Source organism: Molothrus ater, chromosome 21, assembly GCF_012460135.2.
Source record: "Molothrus ater isolate BHLD 08-10-18 breed brown headed cowbird chromosome 21, BPBGC_Mater_1.1, whole genome shotgun sequence".
In the NCBI taxonomy this organism is placed as follows: Eukaryota; Metazoa; Chordata; class Aves; order Passeriformes; family Icteridae; genus Molothrus; species Molothrus ater.
Genome location: NC_050498.2, coordinates 6,577,136 through 6,591,214, shown reverse-complemented (window position 1 = coordinate 6,591,214; position 14,079 = coordinate 6,577,136). Strand labels below are relative to the sequence as shown.

General features: G+C 58.0%; 1 protein-coding gene across 1 annotated transcript; it reads right to left on the bottom strand.

The window, feature by feature from the left end:
- Nucleotides 1-320: 320 nt before the first annotated feature.
- Nucleotides 321-13,061, bottom strand: WDR81 (WD repeat domain 81). The gene is given in 13 exon segments (XM_036395239.2): nt 321-2,020; nt 3,194-3,373; nt 3,541-3,686; nt 3,842-4,540; nt 4,845-5,010; nt 5,139-5,304; nt 5,519-5,709; nt 7,472-7,662; nt 8,263-8,370; nt 8,593-9,156; nt 9,159-11,187; nt 11,189-12,144; nt 12,918-13,061. Coding segments are annotated over 12 exon segments (5,715 nt in total). The 5' UTR covers nt 12,137-12,144; nt 12,918-13,061; the 3' UTR covers nt 321-1,693.
- Nucleotides 13,062-14,079: the final 1,018 nt, after the last annotated feature.

Sequence of the window (14,079 nt, the reverse complement as noted above, 5' to 3'; positions counted from 1 at the left end):
GGGGAGAGGAGGCACTGAGGGCCTGCAGGGAGCACAGCAGCATCTTCCACCCATCCATTCCTTGCTAGAACTCTTGGTTCCCAAGCTCACCCAGACAGTGGGTGACAGATCTGAGCTCTGCAAACTCGGGAGCTGCTTCCCCTTGGAAAGCAAATCCCGTGCAGCAGAGTCCCTGTCCTGCACCCAGGGCTCCCCCAGAGCACAAGAGGAGCCTGAAGGAGCAGGTGGCACCTGGGCTGAGCAGCAGGAGAGCTGCAGGCAGCACACCCAGCCCCTCCAGCACAGAGCTTACACACACACATACACACAGAGCTCTGCAGTTCTTTCAAAGAGTATATTTAGAAGTAAATATTTACATCTATTGCAAATGCTTAATAGGCAACACGGGACTGAGAGCTCCCCTCGGGTAGGGAAGGACAGCACTGGCCAACCACTCCAACCACACCTCCCCAGCTTCCTGCAGAGGTGGCAGCTGGATGGAAGCCCTTTCCCCTCCAGGACAACCCTCAGCAGGCTCCTCCTCTGCCCAAGAGCTTCCCACTCCCCTGATACTGGCGCTGGCTAGGCTGAAGAATGGATGGGAAAAGGGTGACATGGAAGGGAGGAAACTGCTCCTACTGGTGGGGCAAAGAGCACCCTCTGTGCCTTAGGGGTGGGAACAGACAGTGCTGTCCCAAAGGAAAGGTCAAACAGAGACCAGGCTGGGTTCTTGCCTCCTGCCTCTCACCCTACAAGGGCAGGAGGGCACAAAACTGAGCACCTTTTGCTGTCCTGTCTTCCCCAGGAGCCTGACCAGCACAGAGGAGAGGACTAGGATTTATTGAGGATCAATGCCAGTGCACAGCACACATGGCATTCCTCACCCCTTACATCACCACGGGATGCTGGGGCAGGAACCAACAACAGCCCTACCCCACTGCTCCAGAAGCCAAAATCTCCATGGAAGCATCTAGTTACCTAGTTCTGGCCTCCTGAGAGAGTCACATTCCCACCCCAATGTGCCCCTCTGCAGCAGCCCACTCTGACAGGCAGATGGGCTTTGTGCCTTGGCTGCCTTCCATCCCAGCCCTTGCCCTGCAGCCAGCACGGCAGCAGAAGGGCCCTGCTGAGCCTCTCCTCCTCCCATGCAGGCTCCAACCCAGCTGGCAGAACCTGGGGTTCACAGAGCACCTCCTCTGTGCTTTGAGCACCAGCCACAGGAGGAGGAGATGCAGCTCCAAAGGCAGCAGTTCCCAAACCCAGCTTCTGCCATCCCAGTGGGGCCGTTCAGGGGTTCAGGAGAGGAAGGGGAGGGGAAGTGCAGGTGGCAGTAGCTAAACTGTTGTGTTTTGTCAAGGGGCACCTCTTACCCCTTAATTGAAGGGGGGAGGGTACCTGTGGTCCCTATTACTGTGGAGGGCAGCTCACAGTCCCCTGGGGATCAGGCACACACGGTAAGGAAAGCTCCAGGCCTCTCTGCAGGGGCGACAGTGACCTACAACGCCCAACATCTCTCCCAGCAGCAGCAGAGGTTTCTCAGTTTCTCAGTTATGGCTTTTTTTTTTTTTCTTTTTTTTCTTTTTCAAGATACAGAAAGAGCTCAGAGACCTAACAAGCACACCTCCCTCTGCATCCTCTGCTCAGCAACATCTGACTGTGTCTCCTCCCAAAGCCATGCTGCTGGCTCCCAGCTCCAGGGACAGCCACGGGGTCACTACGCCAGGAGCCGGATGACGCCGTTGTCCGAGCCCAGCAGGAGGTGGCACTTTGTGGGCAGCACTGCCAGGCTGGTCAGTGTACCCCGAAAGTTCTCTGAGCTCAGCTTGGTGGTGCTGCTGGGCAGGGCTGAGGACTCCAGCATGGAGTAGACCCCGATCTTGTTGGCCACGGTGCCAGTGACCACCTCGTTACCGTAAAGGTCGAAGGCGTGGATGGGCTCGGAGGCAGATTTGTAGTGGTGCAAAGGTTTCTGCTCCAGCTCCTTCCACACAGTCAGGGAATGATCTGAGGAGGAGCTGATCAGCACGTTGCCCTCTGCAGCCTGCAGGAGAGGAAAGGCCAGTGAACAGACATTTCTGTAAAAACTCACAATCTGGTGCTGCACATGAGAGCAGCAGGTGATCCAATGGTCACAGTGCAATCCCTCAGGACAAGCAGAGTAATTTCCAAGCAGCTGATGGTACTGAGCATGTTAGCAAGGCCTTGGGTGGACACTGCAAGGTAAAGGATGCTCTGGTAACTGGCAATCTCCTCCAAGAAATGGGCTGGGTCTCTTCTCAACAACACCCTGACACCCAACACAACTCATTCATGATCTCTTACTACTGCAGTGGGTAGTACCAGGGATTACCACGCAGTCTCCCTCTCCACTAAATCACCTGCCAAACTATTTTCCTTCTCAGGAGAAGGAATTGGAAGGCTCTCTCACAGTTGAAAATACTGCTGAGGGTAAGAGAAGCCTGGAGCTGCTTATTAGCAGAGCTAGTGAGAGGGTAAACAAGCCACACTGCTGAACTTTGTTTAACCCACATTTGGGTCGAGGACACTGGAGAGCCAGCACTGCTCCCTGGGGTGGGTAAATATGGACAAGAGTTACTCATTAGAGTGACACTCTCCCAGGAAAGCCCAGAGCCCCGTGGAGAAAGCAACACATTTCCTCCTCCACAGGAGCCATGGCTCCTCCCTGCCCCTGCTGCAGACCTGCCTGTTTGCAGTGCCCACACTGGGGAAAAACTTGGTTGACATTGAATGTGTCACTTCATAGGACAGCTTCCCCCATACCCCATCTCTGATCAGACCCTAACCAGGAAAAGACTTTGTAACCTGGTTTTGATACCCAGTCCCTTGCCTTTATGCTCTTTTTTTCCTCCTCTGACTTTATAAAGTACAGCTCACTTGTGTTCTCCTTTTTGAAGCAGGTGTGATTTATTTCACCACTCTGTGTATATGGCAACTGAGAGATGCAATTATGATGTGACTTATTCAGGTTGTGAATATGGCATTGAAAGCCAGGAGGGCTGAACTCTGGCAGCATGAGCTGGACCAAGAACAGCTGCCAGCAGCACTAACCATGAGGCAAGAGAGCTTGGGCAGCCCCTCAGGGACACTGCAAGGGGTGGTGCAAGGATGGAGCACACAAGCCTGAAGGAAGGATGCTCCACACAGCCTTGGAACATCACTGAGGCCCCACCCTGACCCCAGCTGAGCCTCTCACCTTGATCTGCAGGATGTCTCCCTCGTGGGCAGGCCAGCCCCGCATGATGAGCCCTGTCCTGGTGTCCAGCAGCACGATGAAGCCCGAGGAGAAGCCGGCCATGACGCTGCGGCCGCCGGGGCTCACGGCCAGGCAGCGGATGAGCCCCGCGCTCACGCCGCTGGCCAGGCGGAACTCGTGCTGCAACACACACGGCCCAGCAAGCTCAGGGGAGCTGGCTTTCAAGGGACAAGCTGGTTTCCATGCAGCCATCACAGCTGGCTTTGGGATCTGGGCTTTGGGCCAGCTGTGATCCCATGATGAAGCGCAGGGATGGAGGAAGGTGACTCACGGCGCCACGTCCCTACCTGTAGTCCTGGTTTCCTGTGGTCGATGAACCTCAGCACAGAGTCTGCACTGGCCACAGAGATGCTGTGATAGGGAGGTGGCATGGTGGTCACAGCTGTGATGGGGACTTTGCTGTCTAACTCATCAAAGGTCCGCAGAAGTTTGCCTGTGAAAAGATGACAGATATTACAGCAGGACAAGTCACACTGCAAATCTCCAGCTCTGCGCTGGTTTTTAACAGGAGCCACCCAAACTCAGCACAGCCTCTGCCTGTAAGGGCTGGACCAGTTCACTCCAGCTCCTCATCCTTTCCCTCCTTACCCGTGAACTGGTCCCAGATGTGCACGGTGCCATCACAGCTCACCACGTGCTGCGGTGCCTCCAGCTGGCTCACGTAGAACACCGACTTCTTGTGCTCGGCGTAGGTGAAGCGTGGGGGCACCTCGCTGGTGCCATCCCCGTAGTTGTACAGCGGCCAAAGCCTCACTGTCTTGTCCTTGCTGCCACTCAGGAAGAAATCCTCGCTGCCCAGCGGTGCCACGCACTTGATGGCCCCGGAGTGCCCTGAGAAACTCTGCAGCTTGATCTGGTGGAAGTGGAAGCGGGGGTCGTGCTGGCTCACCCCGATCTCGTACTGCCAGTAGGCCAGCCAGTTCCCACAAAGCATGTGGGTGCTCCGGGGCAGGTCCTGCTTCAGGGCACTCTCCTCGCTGGAGGAGCTGGGAGTGAATCCATCAGTGCCAGCACTGAGGTGCAGCAAGCCGAGACCCTCCCGCTGCGTGTCCACGGGCACCTGGATGCGGTTCCCCACCAGGACACTGCCAAAAGTGCCAGAGTGAGTGTCCTCCTGGGGGCTGGAGAAGGGCTCAGCCCCTCGAGGGTCCTGCTCTGAGCCCACCACACTCGGTGTTTGCTCCAGGCCAACAGCCTGCAGGTTCTGGGGGTTCACATTCTCCAGGTGGAGGCTGGCCAGCTTCTCAACCAGAGAGTAGTTGGGCACAACCGTGCGGATAACATCACCTGAGGAGACAGGGACAGCGTGGCTGCAAGGCAAGCAATGCCCCCATCATCATCATCATCATCCCCCTCCATACACTGGGATGTGGACACAGCATCCCCCAAGTCAGCTACATCTGCCCCCAGCCAAGGCAGCCTGAAGTCCAGAGGGTTCCCAACCCAAGAATCAGCCCAAGCCATGCTGCAGAAGGTGGGGTTTCCCCCAGCAGCCCTGTGAGCTGTGATTGCCCTGGAGTTCAGACCCAGCATGCATGCCCAGAGCACAGAGCTCCCTCACAGATCCCTGGAGCTGGTGGCCAAGGCATACCCAGCAAGCAGGAGAAGGGGATGTAGGTGATGTAGGCCATTTCAGGGTTGAACACCTTCTGTAACTCCACCAGCACGGATGGATCCAGGGCCAGCAGCTTCCCATCTGAAAGGGGCACCTCCATCACTGGCACCTCACAGCTGCTCAATGACTCTGCTGTCAACCCCTGCACAAGAAAAACAAGGTCAGATAAACCCCAAGATGAGATGCTCTTACCACACAAACACAGCCAGGTATGCCCATCACATTCCCACATCTGGGGAAGTGCAGGAGGGCTTCTCCCACACCACTGACCTGGTCCTGCAGCTCCTGCAGCAGCGAGAATGCCCCAAAGAAGTTCCTCACTGTGTCACTCAGGTGCTGCTGCACCATCTCCTGCCCAATCCTTAGGCAGATCAAGGCAATGAGGCTGATTGTCTTCACACACAGGACAACACGGGCCTGGGCTCCACTGGGGAAACTGCAGAGGACACCCATGACCTAGCCTGCCCTCCACATATCCCTTTGTTCCATCCTCTGCCTCATTCTTCCTGCCTTTTCTGTGTTACCAGAATGCTTCAGCAGTGCAAGGAGATGCACACCAGAGCAGAAACATCCCCCAGCCCTGGCAGCACTGATGCCCCCACAGAACCATTCCCAAATCCCTGATTTTGTGCCAATCCTGCAGCGCTCACCCGACAGCTGGCGAAGTGAGGAAGCCCAGCACTGGGAGCAGCACCTCCTGGCTGATCTTGGGCAGGATGTCCATCAGTGTGGTGTCAGAGAGACACACCACAATCTTCTGTGTCAGTGTCACAGCAGCCAGGAGCCCGGCCTCCTTCCGACTGTTCAGCCGGACGCCGCCGGAGCCACCGCCGGGTGCAACCTGTGACAGGGACTCCTTCAGTGCCAGGGCCACCACCTCCCCAGCAGGACACAGCAAAGGTGACCCCAGGGCCACCTGAGCTCAGCCTGGAACCCAGCACAGCACTGCTGGGCACAGCTCCTGGAGGAGGAACCTGAGCATTGAGTCTCAACAGCAAAAATGTGTCCAAAGGGATGAGTCCAAAAACTGACAGGCACCCATCAGCACAAGAGATGAGCCTGCAGAAAATGGGGAATGACACCCCTAAGCTCACAGATTTCCTCTGCAGAGTACAACATCCCCACAAAGGGGAAGCTCAGTAGCAAGATCAACAACCCCACACTGGCCCAAACCACCCTGGACACCCCAGAACATCATTTACCAGCACAGAGAGAGGGGGAAACCTTTACATTTTAAAAGCAAGAATAAGTGTATTCATCCCACAGTCTGCAAGGGAACAATCCTTGCATGAAATATCCAAACACAAATTATGGGCAAACCCCGCTGCTGACTTCTAGAAATCCAGCTGCTAATAATTTCATGAGGCAGAACTGCACATCCTTTTTCTGCTGACAATGTGCTGCTGCTGTTATGGCAGTGCCAAAGAGTTAATAACATCAGCAGCAACACAAAAATATTTCTTTCTAGATTGTCCTATTTCCTAACTCCTAGACAAATCAAACACCCAAGAAAAGAGAGCCAGTAACAAAACCCACAGACAATTCCCAGCTCCTGCTATATTTCTTGTACACCTGCCATCTTCCAGCTCATCACAGAGGCTCTTCCTCTCACAAAATAGCCACCCTGCCAAATCCTGCAAGAAGGATTGACTTTATCCTATTTGTGACCTGCCAGTTCCATGGCTCCAGTATCAGGTTGCCAAATGCTGTTTCACAGGGGTATTTAATCCCCTCTGTGCCCCCAAGCAATGAGCTTAGGAAAGCAAAGCAGAACAGCTGGAGCTATGATTGCAACTGGGTGGAGAATGATTTTTGCTGAAAAATGGGATTTTTTCCCCTGAAAAAATCTCCCCTTCAACACTGGAAAAACTGACAATGCCTTTTTGTTTTCTTTAGATGAACAGCTGTGGCCTCTTTTCCTCTATGTTTAAATTATCAGAAAGCTACTGAAGTTTTCCATTTAAACGAGAATCCATAACCAAAGTGTTTACAACCACTAAAGAGGGAACAATATGAAAAATAAGCCTGTTTAAAACATTAAAACCTTTTTTCTTCTTAATGAAAAATTAAGTTTTTCAACCAGCTGCATTATACATTTCCTTCTTGCTATGAACTTCAAGCTGAAAAGTTGGTGAGCCTTGCCAGTGCTTTTTATTCAGTTGAAAACCTGTTGGTCTCCCCCCAGTTCAGCCCTATCTACCCACACAGACCTCTGTGAACACTCACTCCAGCAATCTCACAGCAGCACAAGCTGCTCCTCCTGCCTGTTATCACAATCCCACCCTTGTGCCAGCTCTGTTTGGGCACAGAAAAGCAGAATAAATGCTTTTTCTCTGCTTTCACAAGGTCTGACAGTGAAAGAAGGGTATGAACACAGCTGTGTGCTTTGCTGGGAGCAGTCTGGAGCTTATGGCAGGAGGTGAAAGTGCCTCTCTTGCCCTTCTCAGCCAACACAACCAGAGCTGCTCAGCCCGTTCTGGCCCAGCCAAGCTCAGTTTATACACAAGAAGCTCCTGGTGAGGCTGGACTATTTTTTTACATCTTCCCTTTGTGCCTGGACACAGCTCTTGCCCCAACAGAGAGGAGAAAAAGGCAATACTGACCAGGTAGCTGATGTAGGGCAGGTACTGGTAGGTGAGGACAGGCTCTCCATACAAATATGCCACGTGCACGAGGCAGGCCAGCACTGGCTTGGACACCTGATCTCCCAGCACAGGCCGCTTCTGGTAGATATTTCCTGTGCTCAGGGGACTGTTCTCATCACTGCTCGGTACAAACTGCTGCCTGGTGGGGCCTGCCCAGAGAAAAACACATCGTGAGCTGAAGCAGCAGCCACACCCAAGCAGAGAGACCGGGGGCACAGCCCACCCTGTGTCACCATCATATTTTCTGAAAAAATCCCTTTGCCAGGATTTCTTCTCCTGGGAAGCTGAGAAGCCTCAGAGAAAAATGTAAATCATAATTATCTGATTCTCCTCTCCTGTGTTTTGCTGCTTTGGAATGTGGTTTGGACATTGTTTATCCAACAGGTGCATGTTTGATTGGTTCCATGTGAATTGTGTTGACTTAATGACCAATCACCATCCAGCTGTATCAAGGCTATGAGGAGTCACAGGTTTTTATTATTCATTCTTGTTAAGCCTTCTGATGTACCCTTCCTCTATTTCTTTAGTATGGTTTCCTTCTGATGTATCCTTCCTCTATTTCTTCAATATAATTTCCTTCTGATGTGTCCTTTCTCTATTTCTTTACTATAGTTTTAGTATAGCGTTCTATAATATAATATAATATCGTAAAATAATAAATCAGCCTTCTGAGAACATGGAGTCAGATTCTCATCTCTTCCCTCGTCCTGGGGACCCTCACAAAGCCCTGGGCCCTGGGGAGGCATTACCAACGTAGCAGGAGGTGAGCAGGCGCAGCAGGTTCCTGGCGATGAAGCGGGACGTGACGGTCGGGCCCAGCTTGGCCGAGAGCCACCTCACCATCTTACAGGCTGTGTCTGCAAAACAACAGCAGCCCCAAGGACACAGCACAGATTAGCTATCTAACAGGCTAGCAGTCCCTGCTGCCCCAACTCGGACTCTCAGAGCCACCCACATGCAGTCCTGGCCTCACCCTGGTTTCATCGCTGTCCCCAAGCTGGGGCTACAAAACACCCCCAAATCTGGATCTGCTTCTCCCCAGGCTCTGCCCAACATCCAGGACACTGACAGGGTCTTACCCAGCAGTATGGTCTGCTCTTTGTCATCAGAGTGATCTGGCAGCTCCTCTCCCTCCCCATCCTCTGGCTCGCTGCTGTCATCAGCCAGGGTGACATCCACAGAGGCCCCAGCAGCGTCCACAACCACCGTCAGCTCTGCATCGACCGCCGCCTCCTCCTGCTCCTCTTCCTCGTGCTCCTCCTCCTCCTCCTCTGACTCCTCGCTCTGCTTCAGGTCCTGACTGCTGTCCATGGACTTCAAGCTGCTCTTGTCCTTCTGGGAGTCCCCATCTGCAGGTCTGTCCTCGCCCAGGGACACCTCGCTGGCGCTGCTCTTGTCACTCATCCGGCCGAGGCTGAGCGACTCCTGCTCCTGGGGCTGCAGGGATTCCCCAACATAGAGGCCACTCTGGAAGTCCTCACCCTCAGGCAGGTAGGCCTGGTCATGGAAGCTGACCCCAGAGGTGTAGTCCAGGAGATCAAGTGCAGCAGAGCTGTGCTCCACATCCATCTTGATCTCCTCCCCAAACACACACGACACCGGGCTCTCCCCTCCGCTCTCATCGTCCTCAGCGGTGCCCAGGAGGATTTGCTCTCCTCCCGTGAGCTCTCGATGCCCACGAGGATCTGCAGGATGTGGGGCAGCAGGTTCAGGAGGAAGGGCTGCAGGCCCAGGCGCACGATCAGCTGGGCCACAAAGCAGTCTGTGTACAGGTAGAACCTGCCGTGGCGGGAGCAGGGCGTCTCGTAGGCTCCGATCAGGGGTTTCAGCAGGTACTTGTTGGCATTCTTGGGCCCTAGGGATTTAGCTATGGGCTCAAAGAGGTACCACGCCGCGTAGACAGCGGTGTTTTCCTCGGACATCAGAGATAAGATGAAAGGCAGAAGAATCTCCAGGCCCTCAGGAGTGATTTCAGCAAGGATCCCCTCCAGCTGCTGCCACAGCTGGAAAACGAGCTCCCGTCCTTGCCCTTCATCCTCGATCTTCTTTGCCTGATAGGTGAAAATGAACTTGTGCAGAGCTGGGAAGTACGTGGGGAAGGGGACAATGGAGCTGAAGGGGCTGAGGAGCTGCGTGGGACAGGGTGGGGGGAGGCCCTGGGAGATGGGTTTGTACTCAAACAGCTGCACTGTGCCCTTGCCCAGCCTGCTCTTCAGCAGCTTCTCCACGGGCACGCTCAGCTGCAGCAGGACGTGCAGCACGTGCTGCAGTGGGGCTGGGATCTCCTTGGGATGGTAACGGCAGAGGTTCCTCACCATCAGGAACCGCTCCAACAGCGACGCGTCGGGCTTGGAAGGACGAAGCCTCGGTGCAAATATAATCTCAGCTACCAGGATGCCCAGAGCTTGCATGTCCCTCTGGAAGAGGTCTGAGAGACCCAAGGGTTGCTCTTCCCACGGCTGCTCCATCAGCTGCATCTCGCTGCTTAAGCCTTTAACCAAGAAATTGTCCAGTTTCTCCAGTTCCTCCAGGGCCTGGAGCGGGTTGAAGCCTTCAGGAAGAGTGATCTTCATATCCAGCTGATCCCCAGCCCCTGCCTTGCTCCGACGGAGCGGTCGGACCCCTGAGGATTTGCCATCGGTGACATAAGCAGGGAGGGTGGAGGGCTGTGCTGGAGGCACAGTGGCACAGGGCTGGTCAGGGGCTCTCCCAGGAGCAGAAATGGAATCCAGGGCTTCTGTGCCTTGCTCCAAATCATCCTCACCAGCCATGGGTTTCTCCCCAGACCAGGTGGTTTCACTGGGAGTAGCCTCCAGGACCAGCCCGTTGACTGCATCTGTCACCTGGCCTTGGATGTCCTCCAAAACCACGGTCTCACGGATGTTCTGCAGCAGAGGCCTGGCAATGGCTGGAGCTTCAGCAGGAGTGTAGGCAGGTCCCACCATGCGCCTGGGATGGGGCTGGTCAAAGAGCTGCACCACCCCGTAGGTCGTCAGGTGCGTGTGGTTGTCGACCAAGTGCAGGCAGACGTTCTTCTCCTTGACTGCATCCTTCCCCAGCAGCTTGTAGCCAAAGGTGAGGTCAATCCAGTGGTGCAGGTCCTGGGAGACCTCCCGGCTCTCCAGCAGCATGCGGTGAACTTGGATGAACTCCTCGTAGGAGCTGCACCACGAGGGCACGTCCAGGTCGGGCATGTCGGGGTGGATGGAGCGGAAGATGGAGGGGTCTGTGTAAAACTCTGGGATGCACTCGTCAGGTGTCCAGCTCTGCATGCGCTCCATGCTGGCTGGGTACTCGTTGGGCTCCCACTGGGACCTGACGTGGCAGCACAGCACTGCCTTGGGTGTCCTGCGGGCCGTGTACACGTAGTAGGTGATGTCTGAGAGGACGTCTGAGATGTGGTGGGGGACGTGGAGCTGCTCCCCACTCGAGCCCCCCGCGACAAACGCCTGCTTGGTCATCTCGTAGGTGAAGTCCAGCTGCTTGTCCCCCTTGTTGAGGCGGAACTTGGATTTCCTTAGGTCCCTGAACTTGCCGTTTTTGGTAGTGAAGTCCACCACCCACGGGAGAACAGGGTGGTAATTGGGGTCTCCCGTTCTCCTCCCAGCCAGGCTGTTCAGACGCATTAGGTAGTCAAAGTTGCTGACCTGCCCGTGCACCCACTGCAACACCAAGGTCTCGGAGGTCCTTCTGGCAGGCACTGCATGTCACCTCCTGCTTTTGCACGCAGCCTTGCTTGCTCTGTTGTTCCAGACCACCCTCCAGATTCTCCTCCTCCTCCTCCCCTGGTCCCTCGTACCCTCTGAAGTTCACACGCAGCCGGCTGCACAGCTTCTCATCCACAGCAACATCCCGAAGGGAGAAATCTCCACAAGCCAGACCCGCCTGGTGACAAGCCCTCATGGCCTGCAGCACGTGGAAGAGGAGGAAGAGGATCTTGGCGTGGCTGTTGGTGAGCTTGGCCGGGCTGAAGGTCACGATGTCGTGCAGGCAGTACTGCACATAGGGGTAGATGACATACAGCATGTCAGCCGACTCCAGCAGCGCCTCAGCCTGCAGCACGTTGGGACACAAGGACGCCCCTTTGGCCACGCTCTCCTTGGCAGGGGACGTGCCAGGCACGTTCCTGCCCAGCTGGAGGACGGGGCAGCCGTAGGCTCTGTGCAGGGCAGCCCTGAGCGCGTCCAGCGCCGGCACCGTGGGCGGCGCATCGGGACGCCGGTAGGGCCGGGCGTACAGCCCGTGAGCCCGGCCCCACAGGTTGTGGTAATTCTGGGTGGCCACGCTCTGCATGAAGCCGTGCAGGGTGTCCACGTTGCCGCCACGCTGCTCAGGGGGCTGTGCCACCCGCAGCGGGTACCCCAGGCGGGCCTTGCGCAGCCCGTGGATCTCCACCCGTGCCCAGCCCGCCGGGAGTTTCTGCACCGAGGGCTGCAGGAACGTCCTGAGCTCCACCTCGCTCAGCCCCTCGGGCCGTGGGCAGGCCGGTGGCAGCACCCGGCGCTCCTTGAGGCTCTGCAGCCATTTGGCCGGCACCAAGGCGGTGACGTGCGTCCTCTCGGGGGCCAGCTGCCGGCGGTCGATGTTCAGGTCCTTCTCCACGCTCTGCAGGAAGCTTTCCATGCTGGATTCTGCTGGGAGAAAGGTGGCCCAGGCAGGCTGTGAGAGAGCAGAGCACAGAACCGCGCTACCGGCCCCAGCAAGCAGCAAGTATCACTTCCCCATCGGCACTCGGGTTAAAAAAAAAAGGGTTTGAGGAGCTCGGTGGCTGTGCCTGTGTGTGGGGGTGGAGATGGGCTCAGCTCTGGATGTGAGGGACAAGGTGGGACCTCAGCAGGGTGACATGGTGGGGCTCCCACAGCCCCTGGCAGGGGACATGATGAGGACACGATGGGGACTGGCACATCCAGGCGCTGGGGGAAGGGACATTACAGGACTTCTCCAAGCTGGGGGGACATACAATGGAACATCCACAGCCAGGGATTGGGACGGGATGGCACCTGTTCAGCTTGAGGGACACAACGGGACATTCACAGCCCCAGGGACTGAAAAGGACCATGATGGGACATGGAGAGGGACATCTGCAGCCCCAGAGCTGGCAGTGGGGACACAACGGCACCTCCGTAGCTGGAGGAGGGACACGAGGGCATCTCCAGCATAACCCCTGTACTGGGGACACAACGGGCCCGGAGAGAGCCACGGGAGGCACCCAGACGATGCTCCCAGCACCGAGCACGGACCCAGCACCGAGCACGGCCACGGCCGGTCCGGCGGCCCCGGCCCCTCGGGGCCCTCGCTACCAGCGGGGGGACCGCAGAGCCGGGCTGAGCCCCGCGGGTCGCTCCGGGGAGCCCTCATCCCCCGCGCCGTGGGGTCCCTCACCGCCCCGGCGGCCCCGCGTTACCTGGCGGCGGCGGCTCAGCCGCGGCGGGCGGCGGCGGCGGGGGCGGCCCCGGCCATGTTGGTCAGGTGACGGCGGTCACATGCGGCTGCCGCGCCGCCATGTGCGCGGGGGGGGCCGGGCCGCGCTGTCCCCGCGGGGCCGGGCCCGGGCTCCCTCACGCGGCCGCGGGCCGGGGGGGCCGGGGCGGGCGCGCGCGGCCGGGGCGCGGGGCCGGGCATGGGCGGCAAAGGCGAGGCGTGACGTCACAGCGACGTCAGAGGCGCCCCGGGCTGTCAGCTGGAGCCGGGCGAGCCGCGCTGACGAGGCAGCCGGTCTTAAAGGGGTCCTCACCCGCCGCGGGCGGACCCCACCGGCGGCAGGTGAGTGCCCGGGGCAGCCGGTGTGGGGCAGCGGGGTCGGTCCAGCCCCGCCGCCGCCCCGGGACCTTGCCGCTCTCTGCCCCGTGAGGCACCGCACGCTGCGGGAGCTGCCCAGCCCCGGTGCCCGTGAGCCAAGCTGGGCTCTCCCACGCTGCCAGGGCGCTGCCAGGTCTCCGGTACTGCGGGAGTACGGAGTAATGCGGCGGTACCCACGGGGCACACGGTCACGACAGTCACCGGCCGGCGCGGCCCCTTTAAGGGCGCCGGGGGCTCCCACCGGGCAGCGCCGCATGGCGCGGCGGCGCGTGGGAGTCACGTGGGTGGGACGTAGCGACCGCTGATTGGCCGCTCGGCCCTGGCCCGCTGCAATCAGCTGTTACTGGGACGAAGGGCAGGAAACGGCCTTAAAGGGGCACCGCAGCTCCGAGCCTCGCCCCGTGGGGCGGCAGCGGCAGCGCCGGGAGTGCCGGGGGGGCAGCGGGTGATCGCTTCTGGTCGGGCCGGGCCGGGCCGCCGCTGCGCTGTCCCCCGCCGGCACCCGCGGCGGGCGCGGCCCCTTTAAAGAAGTTGTCCAGTCATCGCGCGGTGCTGCCAAGTCATCGGGGTCAGCCGAGTTCTCGCGGCCACGCCCCCCGCGCCCTCCCATTGGTGCTCGCGGAGAACGCTCACTTCTGATTGGTCGAGGACTTAGAGCAACTTCTCGGAATCGGGGCTGTGTCACCAGCCCCGGCACAGGGAGGCACCGCCCGAGGGCGGGCGGGGGCGGCCGGGCCGTGCCCACGGCAGCGCCACGCCCCGCCCGA